We start from the raw sequence: 20,133 nt of genomic DNA on the forward strand, positions 1-20,133 counted from the left end.
ATGTTATCTCGAGAAACCACACTGGTGTTATCTTCAGGAGCCCCCCCCTCCGCCTACTAATCCATTGCCAAAATTCACATATGGTTTTCTTAGAAAGATACCACATGGTTGTTAACACGTTCAATTTTTGCAAAGTTAAAAGGTAAATGTTTTAAAAATATAATGCAAGAAAGAACAGGAATACTTAACAAATACAACAAAGATGAAACACAGAAAAGATTATGATAGTAAGCAAATCTTGTCAGACATTTATTCCATGCAGCAGTGTCAATAAATTATATATAAGCAGTTAAAAATGTAAATAAGCACAACGGTTAATTGTCATTACTGGAGTGACCGCTATACATTGTTATTGTTTTGAACAGTAGAGGTTGATTCCTTTATTGTTAAGGTAGATTAAAAATATTATAATTTTATTTAAAATAATATCTCTAATGTTTCCGAAGTAGAAAGAAATGTTAGCTAACTTTTACCTGACAACACAAACACACAGTTAAACGCAGCAAAATATCAGCCAAGTGATGAAGTCTATCTCATAAAACTCATAAGGTAGCACTGTATCACACATATCTGACATCCTTGCATGATTTAAGTGTTTTTTTTTTATTTTATTTTATACCGAAATGTGTACTCGTCCTGTGCGTTGGGTGGGGGTGTGAAACGGTGAAGTTCTGAAGTCAATGAAACAGATATTCAAGCTGTACACACACCTTGGTTAAAGTACAAACGATTTAATTATTTACAGTATATGTCGAAAGGCATATTAAATTTCACATACAATCCTGGAACATTCTATCAACCTCGCTTGCTCACTTCTGTTCCACATTTCAAACACAAATCATATTTTCATTGTGGCGTTGTCAGTGTTGGCTGGGAGGAGGATCAGCCAGGTCTTTGAATCCAAGTTTTTCCAGTGGTTCCTTTGTCATGAGTTGACTGCAGTAAAAGATGAAAGTACACAGAATATTTTAATTAATTGAGCATTTCAGTAAAGTAAAATGAATATTGAAACCCACTTTTGCATGCGGCATTCCAGGTAGGCTTTGGATTGAAGTCGGCATTTAGAATTGTCAAAGCTGCTGTCTTGTAAACATTTCATGAACGTCTCCTTGAAGGTTGTGCACTCTCCTAAAATACAAATAATAATTAGCACTAACACCACCATTAATATATTGTTTGTTCTCAGTCACATTTACATAGACACGTTTATTCAGATTAAAATGCTGATCCTGATTAAAATGCTTCATGTACCAGGACAAACCCATTCCGATTAAGATTTTATTCCGAACGAGATGATTGGACGCGTGGGTTTTCTCCGGGCACTCCGGTTTCCTCCCACATTCCAAAAACATGCTTGGTAGGCCGATTGAAGACTCCAAATTGTCCCTAGGTGTGAGTGTGGGTGCGGATGATTGTCTGTCTCTGTGTGCCCTGCGATTGGCTGGCAACCGGTTCAGGATGTCCCCCGCCTACTGCCCGATGACGGCTGGGATAGGCTCCAGCACGCCCGCGACCCCCGTGGGGACTAAGCGGTTCAGAAAATGGATGGATGGATGGATGATTGGTTTAAATCAATTGATAATCTGATCGGCGCGCATGAAAACAAACCGTCGTTACTGCGCATGTCTGTGACGTCAGTATATGACGTCGATTAAAACAGGTGTTGTGCTCGATTTGGTTCCCCCGTGAGATTTTGTTCCCCCTGCCGCGGGAGCGCGCACAGCTTGTTTGGAAAGCGAAAAACCGATGCCGTACGGCGTCGTACGGCGTCAGCACTATGTTGTTTTCAATAAAAACATGAAGAACTCACGTTTGCGTCAGTCAATTTTAATTTTTATAAGGGATTATTGTCATTTGATGTCTTTAAATTCATCCGCGTTCTGCCATTGAAGCGGGGTGCATTCAAAGACCAGTCGTAAAGACGGAACACTCACTCACTTCACCAAAAAGCAAGGATATAATTACGTGAGCACTTTGCATAAACCTCGATGCAAAGAAACTCCTCCTTTTGGGTACCGTTACATGCTACAAGGAGTATATATTACAAAGGAGACTTTATTCTTAATTGTAATCATCATTCATCCATCCATTTGATTACTCAGGTATTTTCAAAGCAAATTAATATTGTTGCATTTATTAATTTGCTTTAAAATGACAGCGCAATATAATTAAAAGCTGACACTCTAGCAATGTCAAACGTGTTAGTTTAAGAAAAAGCCAAGATTGTGATCAAATCTTTCATAACGACAATGATTTGAGTGAATTGATTTGAATGAATAATTGAGAAGACATTTCAGTTCTGAAGGCTCCTTTTGTCCCAAGCAAAGTGAAAGGTGGTGGGATAAAAATTGTAACAGGAACGCTATAAAAAATGTCAAGCCGTGAATATTTGTGCCCCCCTCCCATTTTGAGAACGGTGAGTCCTGGACATCGACTGGCTTTTTTTCTGTCTTCCTGGGGGTCTGCTCAGGTAGTGTGGCAAATTTGAACAAGTTCCCTCATTCCTGGCCCAAGTTACAGGGGGGGAACAAATCCTCACGGGGCACCCGTGAGGATTTGTTCCCCCCCCTTATTTTGAGAACGGTGAGTCCTAGACTCCAGCTGTTTTTTTTCTGTCTTCCTGGGGGTCTGCTCAGGTAGTGTGGCAAATTTGAACAGGTTCCCTCATTCCTGGCCCAAGTTACAGGGGGGGAACAAATCCTCACGGGTGCCCCGTGAGGATATGTTCCCCCCCCTTATTTTGAGAACGGTGAGTCCTAGACTCCAGCTGTTTTTTTTCTGTCTTCCTGGGGGTCTGCTCAGGTAGTGTGGCAAATTTGAACAGGTTCCCTCATTCCTGGCCCAAGTTACAGGGGGGGAACAAATCCTCACGGGTGCCCCGTGAGGATATGTTCCCCCCCCTTATTTTGAGAACGGTGAGTCCTAGACTCCAGCTGTTTTTTTTCTGTCTTCCTGGGGGTCTGCTCAGGTAGTGTGGCAAATTTGAACAGGTTCCCTCATTCCTGGCCCAAGTTACAGGGGGGGAACAAATCCTCACGGGGCACCCGTGAGGATTTGTTCCCCCCCCTTATTTTGAGAACGGTGAGTCCTAGACTCCAGCTGTTTTTTTTCTGCCTTCCTGGGGGTCTGCTCAGGTAGTGTGGCAAATTTGAACAGGTTCCCTCATTCCTGGCCCAAGTTACAGGGGGGGAACAAATCCTCACGGGTGCCCCGTGAGGATATGTTCCCCCCCCTTATTTTGAGAACGGTGAGTCCTAGACTCCAGCTGTTTTTTTTCTGTCTTCCTGGGGGTCTGCTCAGGAAGTGTGGCAAATTTGAACAGGTTCCCTCATTCCTGGCCCAAGTTACAGGGGGGGAACAAATCCTCACGGGTGCCCCGTGAGGATATGTTCCCCCCCCCTTATTTTGAGAACGGTGAGTCCTAGACTCCAGCTGATTTTTTTCTGTCTTCCTGGGGGTCTGCTCAGGTAGTGTGGCAAATCTGAACAGGTTCCCTCATTCCTGGCCCAAGTTACAGGGGGGGAACAAATCCTCACGGGTGCCCCGTGAGGATATGTTCCCCCCCCTTATTTTGAGAACGGTGAGTCCTAGACTCCAGCTGATTTTTTTCTGTCTTCCTGGGGGTCTGCTCAGGTAGTGTGGCAAATCTGAACAGGTTCCCTCATTCCTGGCCCAAGTTACAGGGGGGGAACAAATCCTCACGGGTGCCCCGTGAGGATATGTTCCCCCCCCTTATTTTGAGAACGGTGAGTCCTAGACTCCAGCTGATTTTTTTCTGTCTTCCTGGGGGTCTGCTCAGGTAGTGTGGCAAATCTGAACAGGTTCCCTCATTCCTAGCCCAAGTTACAGGGGGGGAACATATCCTCAGCTGTTTTTTTTCTAATGATTTGTGCAGTGATACTGTTATTAATGCACTTTATCAACGTCTTTGGCCTTATTTGGGTCAAACAACTTTGACAACTTCAATAATTTCAATAAAATGTGTAAAGAACAAAATTAATGCCAATTGAGTTATGCCAGTTATAATCTCTTAATAACGTTGTTGGGCCACTAATTGGCCCGACAACAATATTAAGATATTCAACGTCTTAACTTCATTGATAATTTTGCAAGATATAATTCAATAAACAGTACTAATACAGACAGACCTTGAGTCTGTAGCCCAAGTTACAGGGAGGGAAACATATCCTCACGGGTGCCCTGTGAGAATATGTTCCCCCCCCCATTTAAAACGGTGTAAATGTAAATAAATCATTTGTGCACTGATAACTTTACAATATTGGATGTTAAATAAATAAATAAACAAATAGATAATGTTTTTTAATAAAGTTTAAAGTCATTATTTTTTATGTATGTTATATGATAACGAAACAAAGTTGTTTGACCAAAATAAGGCCAAAGACATTGATAAAGTGCATTAATAACAGTATCACTGCACAAATCATCAGAAAAAAACAGTTGGAGTCTCGGACTCACCGTTCTCAAAATGAGGGGGGGCGGGGACATATCCTCACCGGGCACCCGTGAGGATATGTTCCCCCCCTGTAACTTGGGCTAGGAATGAGGGAACCTGTTCAAATTTGCCACACTACCTGAGCAGACCCCCAGGAAGACAGAAAAAAAACAGCTGGAGTCTAGGACTCACCGTTCTCAAAATAAGGGGGGGGAACATATCCTCACGGGGCACCCGTGAGGATTTGTTCCCCCCCTGTAACTTGGGCCAGGAATGAGGGAACCTGTTCAGATTTGCCACACTACCTGAGCAGACCCCCAGGAAGACAGAAAAAAATCAGCTGGAGTCTAGGACTCACCGTTCTCAAAATAAGGGGGGGGGAACATATCCTCACGGGGCACCCGTGAGGATTTGTTCCCCCCCTGTAACTTGGGCCAGGAATGAGGGAACCTGTTCAAATTTGCCACACTACCTGAGCAGACCCCCAGGAAGACAGAAAAAAAACAGCTGGAGTCTAGGACTCACCGTTCTCAAAATAAGGGGGGGGAACATATCCTCACGGGGCACCCGTGAGGATTTGTTCCCCCCCCTGTAACTTGGGCCAGGAATGAGGGAACCTGTTCAAATTTGCCACACTACCTGAGCAGACCCCCAGGAAGACAGAAAAAAAACAGCTGGAGTCTAGGACTCACCGTTCTCAAAATAAGGGGGGGGAACAAATCCTCACGGGTGCCCCGTGAGGATTTGTTCCCCCCCTGTAACTTGGGCCAGGAATGAGGGAACTTGTTCAAATTTGCCACACTACCTGAGCAGACCCCCAGGAAGACAGAAAAAAAGCCAGTCGATGTCCAGGACTCACCGTTCTCAAAATGGGAGGGGGGCACAAATATTCACGGCTTGACATTTTTTATAGCGTTCCTGTTACAATTTTTATCCCACCAACTTTCACTTTGCTTGGGACAAAAGGAGCCTTCAGAACTGAAATGTCTTCTCAATTATTCATTCAAATCAATTCACTCAAATCATTGTCGTTATGAAAGATTTGATCACAATCTTGGCTTTTTCTTAAACTAACACGTTTGACATTGCTAGAGTGTCAGCTTTTAATTATATTGCGCTGTCATTTTAAAGCAAATTAATAAATGCAACAATATTAATTTGCTTTGAAAATACCTGAGTAATAAAATGGATGGATGAATGATGATTACAATTAAGAATAAAGTCTCCTTTGTAATATATACTCCTTGTAGCATGTAACGGTACCCAAAAGGAGGAGTTTCTTTGCATCGAGGTTTATGCAAAGAGCTCACGTAATTATATCCTTGCTTTTTGGTGAAGTGAGTGAGTGTTCCGTCTTTACGACTGGTCTTTGAATGCACCCCGCTTCAATGGCAGAACGCGGATGAATTTAAAGACATCAAATGACAATAATCCCTTATAAAAATTAAAATTGACTGACGCAAACGTGAGTTCTTCATGTTTTTATTGAAAACAACATAGTGCTGACGCCGTACGACGCCGTACGGCATCGGTTTTTCGCTTTCCAAACAAGCTGTGCGCGCTCCCGCGGCAGGGGGAACAAAATCTCACGGGGGAACCAAATCGAGCACAACACCTGAATACAGTCGAAGCAGAGCGTGCAAAAGACATGGCGGAATCGGATCGATATTATCAGTGCCCATGAAAACACAGCATCCGATCATAATTTTAATCCAAAATTTCGTCCATGTAAATGTAATGACCCACATTTAAACACATCACTGGCTGTCATGGCATCCAGATTAGATCTGAGTGGCAAAGCTAAGCATGAAGAAAGATAATAACATGTTAAACGATGTGTAACCTACCAAAGTGATCCAGTGGGAACGACCCTTTGTCAGGTGGTCGAGGTTTAAAGCTCTTCGACCCGAAATTCATTGCGGTCGACATGTTTTGTTTTGGTACGGGAGAGATAGTCGCAATTGTGACGTCAGTGCGCGTAGTTATGACCTGCCAACACACAAAGGCAGACATTTTAGTCGATCCTTACAAAACCGATGACCTTCGTCACAATAGGAATTATAATAAAATACACTACAAAGTGCACAAATGCATTGCACTATGCTACGAGATGTTTTAAATATTCTGTCGCGTTGGCTGACTAATATTACAACAAAAGTAATGATAATGTTGGGATCCAATACAAAATTTTCAAATCACCTACAGGGTCCATGTAATTTCATTATTATTATTATTATTATTATTATTATTATTATTATTATTATTATTATTATTATTATTATTATTTGTAGTAGTAGTAGTAGTTCTACTACTAATGATAATAATTGTAATGACGCATCATTACCACTGGGTGTCGCAGTGAACATATGAGAGAGAGCAAGAGAGAGCGAGAGAGAGTGAGAGAGAGAGAGCGAGAGAGAGAGAGAGAGAGAGAGAGAGAGAGATCCGGATGACAGACAGGTGATGGTCTGCACATTCTGTTTGCATTTGCCTCCAGTCGGCGAATGCGCTTGTATTGTGAACGAAGACGTTCATTATGGAACCGGAGGGGACCAACCGGGTCCTGCAAGACGTACTCACCAGACCAGACAACGAGACGTGCGCGGACTGCGGAAATCCGGGTATGTAAAGTCCATCTTGACTCACTGTCAGATTTTTTTGGGGGGGGACGCTATCAGGACTGGACAGTGTGTGTGTGTGTGTGTGTGTCTGTGTGTGTGTGTGTCTGTGTGTGTGTGTGTGTCTGTGTGTGTGTGTGTGTGTGTGTGTGTGTGTGTGTGTGTGTGTGTGTGTGTGTGTGTGTGTGTGTGTGTGTGTGTGTGTGTGTGTGTGTGTGTGTGTGTGTGTGTGTGTGCATTGTCATAGTGTGTGCACACCAGACATAAACTGTCCTCTCATGAACCTGCTTTGTTCTTGCAGCAATGAGAGTGTGTCCATTGTGAGATGATGGCCTCTCAATGTACAAGACTATTGCAAACAACACTGGATCTTGCTAATCTAATCAATTCATTTTGAACTACAGAGATGGCCCAATCAATGATGATTTAATCATAATGTGTAATTCCAATGTGTATTTATACTAAAATCACTCCTAGGGTGTTATTATATCAAATAAAAAAAAGTTAGCACACTTTTTGTACCATGTTACCACATGCACAAGCTAGCTTTTTACCTTTTTAATAAATCTCCCCCACCAACTGTTTGTTGTCTCATATACCTCCACCACGGTTCTCTCTGAAGTGGTCTGAAGCCAAAGTGGCCACAAAGGTTCCAGGATGGGCTGAATGCCCGGCACTTGGAGGCGAGCCCGCTCAAGATGCTTGGTATGGTTCCTCTGAGGACTGGCTGCAGCAGAGCAACTCTAGAGCCAGACTTGCTCTTGCAGATTTTGGATGCAAATCTTTAGGGTAGCTTGGTAGCTGGATAATAAAACAAATCACCTTCCTCCTTTTACTCACTCTCCTTTAGTTCTCATTTGAATGTCACATATTCCGTGTCTGTGTGTTCCTTAAGCATCTGTGAGAGATGGCAGCTGTCAAGCGCGTGAGATGTAGCGGATAATGTAGTTGCTTCTTATTGTCGCTCTCCCTCTCAAAAAAAATCTCGTTAGTTAAATGAAGACTCTATTCAACCCATGCAGACAGATGAGTGACGTAAAATGTATAACAGAGCGTTACCCCAGTAACTACTGTTCTGAGTGACCAGGTGTTGCGCAAGATGTAGTTGATAATATAATTTCCACATTTCACGTATCAGTTCGTGTGCAATTAATCGGCTCTTACACACAATTATTAATGATAAATTACACTCAAATGCGATTGATCAATTATTGATTGATCTTTATGCATGTAACAGATGAAGCAGAGATCTGGTGATGAAAGTGGCAGTCTAGATCTAGATGATCTAATTTCAGAAGATCTGTTTCCTGTTTGCAAGCTAAACAGGATTTCCTGAAAATTACATTTTGCCGTGCTTCTGTGCTTTTTAAACAAATGCACAATGAACTATTTGTGCTTCAAACTCATCTGTACCCTGAAATCTTATTGTTGCTGTATTCCTCTCCTCTCATTTTCATTTCCCCTCTTCTCCCCAAACTCACCGGCCTTCAATCACCCTGCTTGTTTACTTCCTGCCACATCTCCTTTTTCCTCTTTCTCTTCTCTTGTCTTCTGCCTGCAGAGCCAGACTGGGCATCACTGACACTGGGTGTGTTTGTTTGCCAGGCCTGCTCGCTCCTTCATCGCAGCATCCCGCACATCAGCAGGGTCAAGTCCATTCGGGACACGTGGGAAGCAAGTGAAGTGGAGGTGAGGCTCTTAAAGCAAGCTGTGGAGTGTGTACTTGCAATATAATATTCAATGACATTTAAGGAAGACATGATGCATTTCCCCACGAATGATTTCCCATGAAAGTCAATCGCAGCTCATATTTTCGATGTGGCAGCAAACTGAATGTTGTCTTAAATACAAGGCTGGATATGTGAAGTCATCACATCAGTAGTTAAACAGGCTGTCGGGAAAGACCTTGGGGGGGGGGTGCTAATATTGTGAGTCATTCAGTGAAGGTTGAGATGTGGGAAGTGAGAAGGCAATAAATGGGAGTTAGTTGGACTGAAATTGGATGCAAATTTTATTCCTACCACACGGGCACATTAGTATTAGTAGTTTAGTCAATATAAATAATTGATTGCATTTAAAAAAAAATAATTGTGCTCAAGGGCCACTTTTTAAAATGGGCAAATGGGCCAGTTAATTTTTTAGAAATAAAACAAAATGTGGATGTAAAGTCACTAGAATAAATACATAATCTATGAGATAAATGAGTGAAAATAAATAAATAAATAAATAAAAACATTCGTTTTTACCAACTGTGTGCATAACCAGATAAATTGATGATTCATGCACCCAACCACATACAATTAAATATGATACCGTCTTTTGGAGTGATAGACTTCAAGTGACCCTGTTTTCCCCAAATCTTTGCTCATTTTGACTTCCAATCTGGATTTTCAAGAATGTAGCCCTGATGACTAATCATATAACAGAAACCTACTGAGGGAAAAAAAGGGAAAATAATAAGTAATTTCTATGAATTATTTAGTAGGATGATAGGCTCATATATTCCACGGCCAATATTCGTCTACCTTTTGCACATTTATTTTTGTCCATCGGATTAGTGATTAGCATGTTTGTCTCATAGTGATGAGAACATCTCTGGATGGATTTGCACATTTAAAAACTCCCTATGGGTCATTGTGACTTGCAATCAGTCCAGGATGTTCCCAATGAAGGCGATAAAGGGATTCATCAATCTATTAATGCAATCTATTGACTAATCACATCATTTTTCCCCTGTCTTTCAGATTATGGCAGAATTGGGAAACAATGTCGCTCAGGCTAAATATCAGCAGAATGTTCCCGCGTTCTACTACAGACCAACACATACTGACTGCAAGTAAGTACTCTCATATTTCAATTAATAAAAGCAGGTTTGAAGCCCCTTTTTGTGATTAAATAAATTGGATTTTAATTGGCTTTTTACACCAAACTTTATAGCCCAAAAACACATTGGAGTGCTGAGCACTTTTTTTTTTTTTTTAACGTGCCGGCAACTCTCGGCATAACACAAGGCTTGGGGTTGTTCCATTATTCAAGTTAATTAAAGTTAAGAAACAAAAAGGTCTGCAGGATGGAATAGCAAAACGTCCATTTTAAAAGTTAGGCTGGATGAGGAATTCAGGTTTTTTGTGTGTGTGTGTCTTAAAATAGCAGTGACTTGCTCACTAAAATGAGGAATCTGACTTTATGTCTTGCTTGATGACTACATGTGAAACTTCCCATTATATAGGTCACATGATTACAGTGAACCCTTGCTTTTCACAGAGTATAATTTACCAGAGTTTACAATTGCTCAGTGTCATTCCAATCAGTGTTTATTTTTTTTAATTTTATGTACCATTTTATTCAAGTCATTGCATCATGATCAATTAATTCTCTAAATGAATGACGTCATTGTGTTTCCAGGATGCTAAGAGAGCAATGGATCCGGGCCAAGTATGAGAGGAATGAATTTGAGTTCATAGAGAAGCAAGAACCTTACACAGCAGGTAGAATCAACTTACTGACATATTGACACTGACAGAGTGCTAATACGTAATTTAGCATGCACAGCACCATTTTTGGATGTGTCTAGTTTAGCCTGTGTCGTTAGCTCAAGATGAGTAAAAATATAGTGTAAGGGCACTTGTGTGTATTTATGAGGAGCTGCTTTCTTATTGGCCTGTAGTGACCTCACCCATCCTTTGTTACAGTAGAAAGCCATTTGCACACACACAGAACACGCACACACACAAAATACATGACAGAGTAATACGAGTCATTTTATCAAGCTTTCTTCATCTCCGCCAAAGTGCATCTCTCCATTTTGTCCTTGTGTGTGTTTGTTTCAAGATCGATCGAGATAAGATATTGGCAGTAACCTGGCCTCGATGCTAGGCCAATGTCGGCATTGATTGTAAATGCATAGGAGGGAAGTAGAGGTCGAGAGTTTAACGGGAAGAAGTCGTGGGTGGGGACAATGAGGGGAATTGATTGAAGAAGCAATGCTAACAGAGGTGAATGTTTCATGTCAGAAAGTCACAGACACAAAGGCTCATCTGTAACACACACGCAGTTAAATCCGTGCTTGGGACAAGAAGACAAAAGCAAAGCAGCCAATTGCTGGGGAGAAAAAAAAAAAAAGGAAAATGGAAATGAGAGCAGCGGGGCGGGAGAACGGAAGATATTACCATACGGACATTTATTGTACATGATTTTGATTCCAAAACCGAATGTATTTAAAGCCGCGCTACTTTATATTTTATTCCCAACAAGGGATCAAATCATCGTCTGATGTCTCATTACCTTTGCAGAAAACTGGTAATGGATGCTAATGGCTTTGTATGAAGTGATAAACCCACTGTGGGTAATCAAAGCAGTTTCACTGCCCTTAATGGCAATGAGTTCCTTAATTTTTTTTTTTTTTTTAACACCGCCAAAGTGTGATAAAACCAGAGGGAACATGAGCCTTTCATGTCTCCATTACAATACTAATTATGAGACTTTTTAGATTCATTAAAATGCATCACAAAAAAATGTTTCTCTTGCACCACAAAAAAAAAAAAATGAATGAGTGCACTGAATTTTAATCCCATAAAAGCTTGAAATTTGCCTTATTTTGTCTGTGCAGTCTAAGTATCCGATGAACTCTACTACAGAAGTTGTAATAAGAATGCTTTCTTTTTTTTTTTTTTTTTTGCAGAGATGTCCTCCAATTCAATACACAGAAATAGATACGGATAAGAAAGCATTGACAGAAATAGAAGAGCAACAAATAGAGGCTGAGCCTTTGGCCAAAATAGAGTAAAGATGAAGCATTTGTGCTTAAAATAGAACCGAATATTAATAACAAGGATTTAATCTGGCTGAGAGACAATATGTGCCTTGCATTTCCTTCCAAATTCTGCCTTTTTTTTCTCGGGTACACAATGTCACTGCCGGGTGGTACAAATGTTCTCCTAGCCTGCCTTACTCAAACACATTTTTCACCTCAGGATACCGCGAGGGGTTTCTATGGAAACGAGGACGAGACAACGGTCAGTTTCTCAGCCGAAAGTTCATCCTGTCGGAGAGGGAAGGTGCCCTCAAATACTTCAACAAGCAGGATGTAAGCAATATTTGACTTTCGATCGTAAAGAAGTGCAAAACGTTTTACAGTGTTTTGTTTGCGTTGCTTAAATGCAAGGCCCGAGATCCCAAGGCGATTATGAAAATCGAAACCCTCAATGCCACCTTCCAACCGGCCAAAATTGGCAACCCGTGCGGACTGCAGATCACCTACCTGAAAGACAACAGCACAAGAAACATCTTTGTTTACCACAGCGACGCTAAGGTGTGTTAACACAATTTACTTTTATGACATATTTTCTTTCACAGCACATTTTTTTTGGGGAAGCAGAACCAGAAAGTAAGAAGTTATGGGAAAGGGAGCATGATGGGTTTGTTTTAAAGCACTGCGCCCTCTGCTGGCCAAGTAGCGGCACAGGGTCATTGGGTTCATTCAGCCTCCTTGTGAGGTATCGATCCCACACTGCAGCATCTTCATAGCCAAAGCGCACAATAATATTTTAAAGCAAGTTTTTTGTTAAGAGCAGCTACTTTGGTTGTTGTTTTGACCAGGAAATGGTCGATTGGTTCAATGCAATCAGAGCAGCCAGGTTCCACTACCTGCAAGTGGCCTTCCCTGGAGCAAGTAATGAAGAGGTGAGGATGGATTTTTTTTTTTTTTTTGCAAGGTTTTACATTTTCAGTATTGCTCTTAAAGATACATGGAGCAGGTCCTGGAATTTAATCATTCATATAGCCTCAGCACCGAACATGCATATTAATCTCGAAATGTTCTTTAAGTGAAAATTGCGGGCATGCTAGCAAAACTAATGTTTAATGTTTCACTCATGCTTCTTTTTCACTTTAGTTTTGTTGCTTTCCAGCTGGTGCCAAAATTGACCCGAAACTTCATGAAGGAAGGCTTTATGGAGAAAACAGGTCCAAAGGTTTGTATGTCAGTGATTGTTATGCTTTTATGTCAATTCTTTTTTTTTTATGTATACTTTTGATGATGCAGCACACAGAAGGCTTCAAGAAGAGGTGGTTCACTATGGATGACAGGCGACTGATGTATTTTAAAGACCCTTTGGTATGATACAACATGCACTACCTCTGTAATTTTGAATTTGCTAAGTACAGTAAATCAATTTTAACTGTGCTCCCAGGACGCCTACGCCCGCGGCGAAGTGTTCATCGGCAGTAAAGAGAACAGTTACACCGTTTTGCCTGGCCTACCCTCAACAATTCAGGGCCATCACTGGAATCACGGCATCACCATTGTCACACCAGACAGGAAGTTTCTGTTTGCTTGCGAGACTGAGGCCGAGCAACGAGATTGGATCGCAGCCTTTCAGAGAGTCATCAATCGGCCCATGAGGCCGCAAGAATATGCAGGTATCAGATTTTTTTTTTTTCTAGCAGTGCCTCCACTTACACTATGTGGCACACAAACGTAAACAATCGAATATGTGGCGGTCATCGGAAGCTAACACAATGCTAATCCGCACCCCCCCCCAAAACTCAATGCAACTCTGCTTACCTTTTAGCATGATAACAGGGTGTGGCACTTTTGGGGGGTGTGGGTGCTTCAGTTTGATAGTGACTCTCCCGTGATAATGTTTCAGACAGTTTAGCTCGGCTAGTAATGAGCTAATTTGTTGTTAACTTTGAATTACACGATGAATTATATGTATTTTGTTGAATATCATCTTTTTTTTGCAGTGGAGGCTCATTTTAAACACAAACCCTGAGGCCTTTAAAATAAGCAAGACTGAAGCTGGAGTTGGCCTGATCTTGGATCAGAACGAGTGTGACCATGGAGGAAAGGTGATGAGTTAACACAAGACAGGTTGATATTATCGAAAGCTTGATGTGAGGACAAAGAGTGAACGATTTGCAGCAAGCTGTGTGAGACATGTCGACCCACCCCTGGAATTCTGTCTCGTGAATGGTTTAACGACTTTGAACTCTGTTATGAAGTAATATTTACACTGAGTAATATTGCATTGTTAATTTATTGACTGTAGGCTGTGTGCGGTTCTACGTGAGTATGTTTTAAGTGAGTTGGAACCACTGACATTGAAACCATGTTCAACATATATCTGCAAAGTACTGTTGACCACAAATATGCATTAAAAACACACAAACTCTCAGTGACCAGTCAGTCGCTTTTAACATAACTGTGGGAAAGTTCTTTTCAAACAGATGTTGCCTTTGTTGTTCATTGTGAAATTGTTGCTGCTGCTTTGAAGGATTGTAATGTGAAGGGACCGTGATTATGAGTGTTTTATTTATTAAGATTTTTTAAGACCAGGATGATCATTTAATTGCAGTAATTGTTTGTTTTACTATAAAACCTTACACATATGAACATATGAACGTCCATTGTGTTTGTCGTTTGTGTACACACAGGTATTTTTGAAATATTCTATTCTAGATTTTTTTTTCCGACACATTTGATAATACTGTATTGGAATTGAAATAATACGCCTCTCAATTGCTTTAGATGATGGGAGTGGCACAGATACATGTTACGTTTTTGGTGTAGAAATTATTTATATTATATATGAACCGATTACATTTTCTATAACACCACCTGACTCTATTAACGCACAATTATGTAAAAATAATTGGAATTTGAATATATATTTTATTAAAAAAACAATATTAGTTATATTATTATATCAGATAATAGTGCGTTCCTTTTATTACAACAATGCAAATGAAATTTTCAAAAATAAGAAAAATGGACTTTTGCCTTTGTTTTGTCACGTGACCACGTGACGTACCAGCAACATGGCGACCTCCCGGGAGAACGATGGCGCGTCAATAAGGAAAAGACGCCTGCGAGTTGGTTTAACAACTGAGGCAAAGTTTAGTGATAGCAGCAGCAAAAAAGATGCGGCGAACACAGTTGAAGGGACCAAGAAAGAAAAACTCCAGCCTTTACAAACGGGGACTTTCTGGCTCACTCGTATTGTGCTGCTGCGCTCCGTCTCCTTTATTTACTGTGAGTATGGAATCCAAGTTTTTTTTCTCCTTTTTGGATTTGCTTTATTTCTTGGCATAACCCCCCAGTGAAATTCTGGTCCACCATCCGGCGTCTCAGGAGGGGGAAGCAGTGCAACGTCAACACTGTTTACAGTGGGGATGGCGTGCTGCTGACCTCGACTCGGGACGTCGTGAGTCGGTGGGGAGAATACTTCGAAGACCTCCTCAATTCCACCTACACGCCTTCCATTGAGGAAGCAGGGCCTGGAGACTCTGAGGCGGATTCTCCAATCTCTGGGGTCGAAGTCACTGAGGTAGTCAAAAAACTCCTCGGTGGCAAGGCCCCGGGGGTGGATGAGATCCGCCCGGAGTTCTTAAAGGCTCTGGATGTTGTGGGGCTGTCATGGCTGACACGCCTCTACAACGTTGCGTGGACATCGGGGACAGTGCCTCTGGATTGGCAGACTGGGGTGGTGGTTCCCCTCTTTAAGAAGGGGGACCGGAGGGTGTGTTCCAATTACAGGGGAATCACACTCCTCAGCCTCCCTGGTAAGGTCTATTCAGGGGTGCTGGAGAGGAGGGTCCGTCGGGAGGTCGAACCTCGGATTCAGGAGGAGCAGTGTGGCTTTCGTCCTGGCCGTGGAACAGTGGACCAGCTCTACACCCTCGGCAGGATCCTCGAGGGTGCATGGGAGTTCGCCCAACCAGTCCACATGTGTTTTGTGGACTTGGAGAAGGCGTTCGACCGTGTCCCTCAGGAGGTTCTGTGGAGGGTGCTTCGGGAGTACGGGGTGCCGAGCCAACTGATAAGGGCGGTTCGGTCCCTGTATCACCGATGCCAGAGTCTGGTCCGCATTTCCGGCAGTAAGACGGATTCGTTCCCAGTGAGGGTTGGACTCCGCCAAGGCTGCCCTTTGTCACCGATTCTGTTCATAATTTTTATGGACAGAATTTCTAGGCGCAGCCGAGGCGTTGAGGGGGTCCGGTTTGGGGACCTCAGCATCGCGTCTCTGCTTTTTGCAGATGACGTGGTGCTGTTGGCTTCTTCAGGCCGTGATCTCCAGCTCTCGCTGGAACGATTCGCAGCCGAGTGTGAAGCGGTCGGGATGAGGGTCAGCACCTCCAAATCCGAGTCCATGGTCCTCAATCGGAAAAGGGTGGAATGCCCTCTCCGGATCGGGGATGAGATCCTGCCCAAAGTGTAGGAGTTCAAGTATCTTGGAGTCTTGTTCACGAGTGAGGGGAGGATGGAGCGTGAGATCGACAGGCGGATCGGTGCAGCGTCGGCAGTAATGCGGACCCTGTACCGGTCCGTTGTGGTGAAGAGAGAGCTGAGCCAAAAGGCAAAGCTCTCAATTTACCGGTCGATTTACGCTCCTACCCTCACCTATGGTCACGAGCTATGGGTCGTGACCGAAAGAACGAGATCTCGGATACAAGCGGCCGAAATGAGTTTTCTCCGCAGGATATCCGGGCTCTCCCTTAGAGATAGGGTGAGAAGCTCGGTCATCCGGGAGAGACTCGGAGTAGAGTCGCTACTCCTCCACGTTGAGAGGAGCCAGATGAGGTGGCTCGGGCATCTTATCAGGATGCCTCCTGGACGCCTCCCTGGGGAGGTGTTCTGGGCATGTCCCACCGGTAGGAGACCCCGGGGACGACCCAGGACGCGCTGGAGAGACTATGTCTCTCAGCTGGCCTGGGAACGCCTTGGGATCCCCCGGGATGAGCTGGATGAAGTGGCTGGGAAGAGGGAAGTCTGGGAGTCCCTCCTAAAGCTGCTGCCCCCGCGACCCGACCCCGGATAAGCGGAAGAAGATGGATGGATGGATGGATGGATGGATGGATAACCCCCCAGCATTAGTTTCCGTGGGTTGTCTCAGAAAGAATATAAATATATTATATATAATATGGAAAATGTTAAATAGTAGTAAATAAGATCCATAATTAACATTTTATGTCAACTATTTAAGGACATATTGTCATGGCTTTCCCATTGTTGATTTTAAAGAAATCTTAATATGATTCTCCAATATGCCTTTTTCCTTTAGTTGTGGCGTTCACCGTTGCTTACAACCAGAATAAACAGCTGATCGGGGAAAACGGTCTGATGCCTTGCAAGAGCTACCTCAATAGTGTCAAACGTTACGTGGGAGGAAAGATAGGCATGGCTGCTCTGGCCTACACACCCTCCATCCTCTGGTTCTTGGACTGGAGCAATATGGACTCCAACCTCGATGGCATTGCCTTGTTGGGAATGACCTTCTCTGGTTTTGTTCTGGTGACGGGAATGGCGAATATGGTGATCATGGGTTCCTTGTGGGTGCTGTATCACTCCTTGGTCAATGTCGGTCAGCTGTGGTAAGTTTTGGACTCACTCAAATTTTAATTGACTTTTTTATTGGTTGTATAAAAATATTTTTTTATTCCTCTGCAGGTACTCCTTTGGTAAGTTTACTTGATGATACTGTCCCAGAACCTCCCCCATCAATCCATCCTCAATCCACATCGAGCTGAACTTACAGTGATTGTTATTCTTTATCCAGGCTGGGAGAGTCAGTTGTTGGAAACGGGATTCTTGGCCATTTTCCTGTGTCCTGTGTGGACTCTGTCCCAAGTCCCCCGGCGCTGCCCCCCTTCTTTCGTCTGCATCTGGACTTTCAGATGGCTAATTGTCCGCGTTATGCTTGGCGCTGTAAGTAAAACTTTCTTCCCTATACTTGCACAAATTTAACCGTTTCCAATAAAAAATATTTTTTTTATATTACAGGGCTTGATTAAAATCAGAGGGGACAAATGTTGGCGAGACCTCACCTGCATGGATTATCATTATGAGGTTGATTGATTTTTCTCTGTGATGTAAATAAGTAAAATTGGATTAGCCACTCTCATACATTTCTGTTCAGAAATATTTCTCTTCTGCTCGCCATTTTCATTTCAGACCCAACCCATTCCAAACCCCGTGTCTTACTACATGCATCGTTCCCCTTGGTGGTTCCATCGCTTCGAGACTATGTCCAATCACTTTATCGAACTAATCGTCCCCTTATTCACTTTCCTGGGCAGACGAATGTGTATCGTCAATGGCGTGCTCCAGATCCTTTTTCAGGTAAAATTATTTCAACCACTAATACGTCTCAAGCCGAATCTTTTTAGAATCGATTATTCTATCGATTATTCCAGGAACTGTCAATCACATCATCCTTAAACAAACTATTGATCGTTCCACGTCTAGGTCGTTCTGATCGTGAGTGGCAACCTCAGTTTTCTCAACTGGTTGACCATTGTTCCCAGTCTGGCCTGTTTCGATGACGCATCTTTGGACTTTTTGTTTCGCTCCAGAAGCGGGGCCAAGAAAGCCGTTTTGAGGATTCAAGATGAGGATAAAAATGGACAAACACCTGAAGCCACTAAAGGTATTTTTGCTGTCGTCATTTACACTGAGGGAGTGCAGTGTGAAAATTGGACTCAGATTTCACTAAAAACTGAAAACAACATTTATATTATTTGATAATGGATGCAGGGATGCGAATCCGTCAGGTGGTCAATGTGTCTTTGGGCATTCTGATTGGCTGCCTGAGTGTTCCAGTACTCATGAACCTACTGAGTCCCAGACAGGTGATGAACACCTCCTTTGACCCACTTCGCATCGTCAACACCTACGGGGCCTTTGGCAGGTACATTGTAGCAGTAATTATTTTAAAAAATTTATATATATTTTGGGGTGCCTGACTTATCAACTTTCAGACCTGGACTGTTTTCACTCCAGTATTACCAAGGAGCGCACTGAGGTGATTTTCCAAGGCACTCTGAGTGAGGATCCAAAAGACCCGAAGGCAATCTGGGAGGAATACCAATTCCTTTGTAAGCCAGGAGATCCTTACAGACGGCCGTGCCTCATTTCCCCGTATCATTACCGCCTGGACTGGCTCATGTGGTTTGCGGCCTTCCAGGTTTATTTCACAATTATACATTCAGTATTTTTTTTTTTAGGACAGTTTGATTAGTTTAAAAAAACTTCACGTTCCTGTTTCCCACACAGACCTACGAGCAGAGTGAGTGGGTCATTCACATAGCAGGACGCCTGTTAGCTAACGATAGCACAGTTCTTTCGCTGCTGGACCACAACCCATTTCAAGACAGAGGCATCCCCAGGTATTGTGGGAGTCTGTTGATTTGTTGCAAAATTATCTTTAAAGGTCTACGTACACAACAATAATCTGTGTTCAATGCAATACTTGTAGGTTTGTAACAAGCATAAACAAGACGAGTATTAACTCCTAATTTGTCGACATATCAGGTGGGTTCGAGGAGAACATTTTAGATATAAATTCAGCCAACCGGGCAGTACCAATGCAGCTGAGGGTAAGTGGTGGCTACGAAAGCGCATCGGTGCCTACTTCCCTGCTGTGGACCTTACAGCACTCAGGGGGTACTTCCAGTCCAGGGACTGGCCACACCCACATATATCAACACGGAAAAACTAAGGACATCACCGACTTTGACACACAGAGGAGGTCAAAAAAAAGGTCTTCATCATATTGTACAAGTTAGGTGTGAGTACCTGAATACATTTGGGATCAACATCGTCCTGTTATGTCTTTTTTTTGTTTTTTTTTTAAACATATGCTGCATTTGACCAAAAAATGAAATGAGCAAATAAGTCAATTGAAACATACAGTAGCGGTCATGAACTGCAAAATATATTGTACAGAATAGAAATAAATGTTGTATGTACATGTACAAATATTACTGTGTGCAAAGGAGTTGGGCTTATTGATTTACAAAAAATGGACAACCTGTTAGAATGTTTTCATTTTACTATGTGCATTGTAAAAATAAGTGCAGATAATATTCTAAAATCAGTGCCAAAAATCTCATGGCAATTTTTTACATCAAGAATAATTTGCATGTCATGTTGAGGAATGCCAGTAAAGAATGAGAAGAATTAACACATTCTTTAAGGGTAATTAAAAGCCTTACAAATACAGGTCACTGGCAGAGGCAACCTTGTAGTAACCATAACACACCAGCAGATGGTGCTAAAAC

At 42.5% G+C, this 20,133-nt stretch overlaps 3 protein-coding genes across 5 annotated transcripts; 2 read left to right on the plus strand and 1 right to left on the minus strand.

Annotated features, from left to right (window-relative positions):
* Positions 1 to 715: 715 nt before the first annotated feature.
* Positions 716 to 6,465, minus strand: cox19 (cytochrome c oxidase assembly factor COX19). The gene is made up of 3 exons (XM_088359958.1): positions 6,301 to 6,465; positions 1,017 to 1,128; positions 716 to 936 (listed from the first exon to the last, which is right to left on the minus strand). The coding sequence occupies exons 1-3, from the start codon at positions 6,380 to 6,382 to the stop codon at positions 861 to 863; spliced, it is 270 nt and encodes an 89-aa protein (XP_088216084.1). The 5' UTR covers positions 6,383 to 6,465; the 3' UTR covers positions 716 to 860.
* A 390-nt stretch (positions 6,466 to 6,855) lies between these two features.
* Positions 6,856 to 14,471, plus strand: LOC148382229 (arf-GAP with dual PH domain-containing protein 1). Of its 3 annotated transcripts, XM_088360593.1 has the most exons (12): positions 6,931 to 7,074; positions 7,694 to 7,776; positions 8,677 to 8,760; positions 9,816 to 9,907; positions 10,477 to 10,559; positions 12,045 to 12,157; positions 12,236 to 12,382; positions 12,670 to 12,753; positions 12,981 to 13,043; positions 13,115 to 13,186; positions 13,263 to 13,491; positions 13,819 to 14,471. In XM_088360593.1, exons 2-12 carry the CDS (start codon positions 7,738 to 7,740, stop codon positions 13,845 to 13,847), a joined length of 1,035 nt encoding a protein of 344 aa, XP_088216719.1. In that variant the 5' UTR covers positions 6,931 to 7,074; positions 7,694 to 7,737; the 3' UTR covers positions 13,848 to 14,471. The 3 variants fall into 3 exon arrangements, with proteins under 3 accessions (XP_088216716.1, XP_088216718.1, XP_088216719.1); XM_088360590.1 differs by lacking the exon at positions 7,694 to 7,776 and having other exon boundaries at positions 6,856 to 7,074; positions 8,633 to 8,760; XM_088360592.1 differs by lacking the exon at positions 7,694 to 7,776 and having other exon boundaries at positions 6,856 to 7,074.
* Positions 14,472 to 14,876: 405 nt separating this feature from the next.
* On the plus strand, positions 14,877 to 19,833 carry lmf1 (lipase maturation factor 1). The gene is made up of 11 exons (XM_088360303.1): positions 14,877 to 15,106; positions 17,136 to 17,445; positions 17,522 to 17,532; positions 17,631 to 17,779; positions 17,855 to 17,920; positions 18,026 to 18,193; positions 18,320 to 18,500; positions 18,608 to 18,761; positions 18,854 to 19,037; positions 19,127 to 19,239; positions 19,385 to 19,833. The coding sequence occupies exons 1-11, from the start codon at positions 14,893 to 14,895 to the stop codon at positions 19,569 to 19,571; spliced, it is 1,737 nt and encodes a 578-aa protein (XP_088216429.1). The 5' UTR covers positions 14,877 to 14,892; the 3' UTR covers positions 19,572 to 19,833.
* The last annotated feature ends 300 nt before the right edge of the window (positions 19,834 to 20,133 follow it).

Source organism: Syngnathus floridae, chromosome 18 (assembly GCF_059516105.1).
Source record: "Syngnathus floridae isolate MCC-2025c chromosome 18, RoL_Sflo_1.0, whole genome shotgun sequence".
NCBI classification, from domain to species: Eukaryota; Metazoa; Chordata; class Actinopteri; order Syngnathiformes; family Syngnathidae; genus Syngnathus; species Syngnathus floridae.

Coding starts and splice junctions, on each gene's coding strand:
- cox19 (XM_088359958.1), bottom strand. CDS start 6,382: ATGTCGACCGCAATGAATTTCGGGTCGAAGAGCTTTAAACCTCGACCA. Junction 1,129..6,300: donor GTTCCCACTGGATCACTTTG/GTAGGTTACACA, acceptor TTTGTATTTTAG/GAGAGTGCACAACCTTCAAG. Junction 937..1,016: donor CTGGAATGCCGCATGCAAAA/GTGGGTTTCAAT, acceptor CTTTTACTGCAG/TCAACTCATGACAAAGGAAC.
- LOC148382229 (XM_088360590.1), top strand. CDS start 6,990: ATGGAACCGGAGGGGACCAACCGGGTCCTGCAAGACGTACTCACCAGA. Junction 12,383..12,669: donor TTTACCACAGCGACGCTAAG/GTGTGTTAACAC, acceptor TGTTTTGACCAG/GAAATGGTCGATTGGTTCAA. Junction 12,754..12,980: donor CTGGAGCAAGTAATGAAGAG/GTGAGGATGGAT, acceptor GTTGCTTTCCAG/CTGGTGCCAAAATTGACCCG.
- lmf1 (XM_088360303.1), top strand. CDS start 14,893: ATGGCGACCTCCCGGGAGAACGATGGCGCGTCAATAAGGAAAAGACGC. Junction 18,762..18,853: donor ACCTACGGGGCCTTTGGCAG/GTACATTGTAGC, acceptor TTTTCACTCCAG/TATTACCAAGGAGCGCACTG. Junction 19,038..19,126: donor TGTGGTTTGCGGCCTTCCAG/GTTTATTTCACA, acceptor TTTCCCACACAG/ACCTACGAGCAGAGTGAGTG.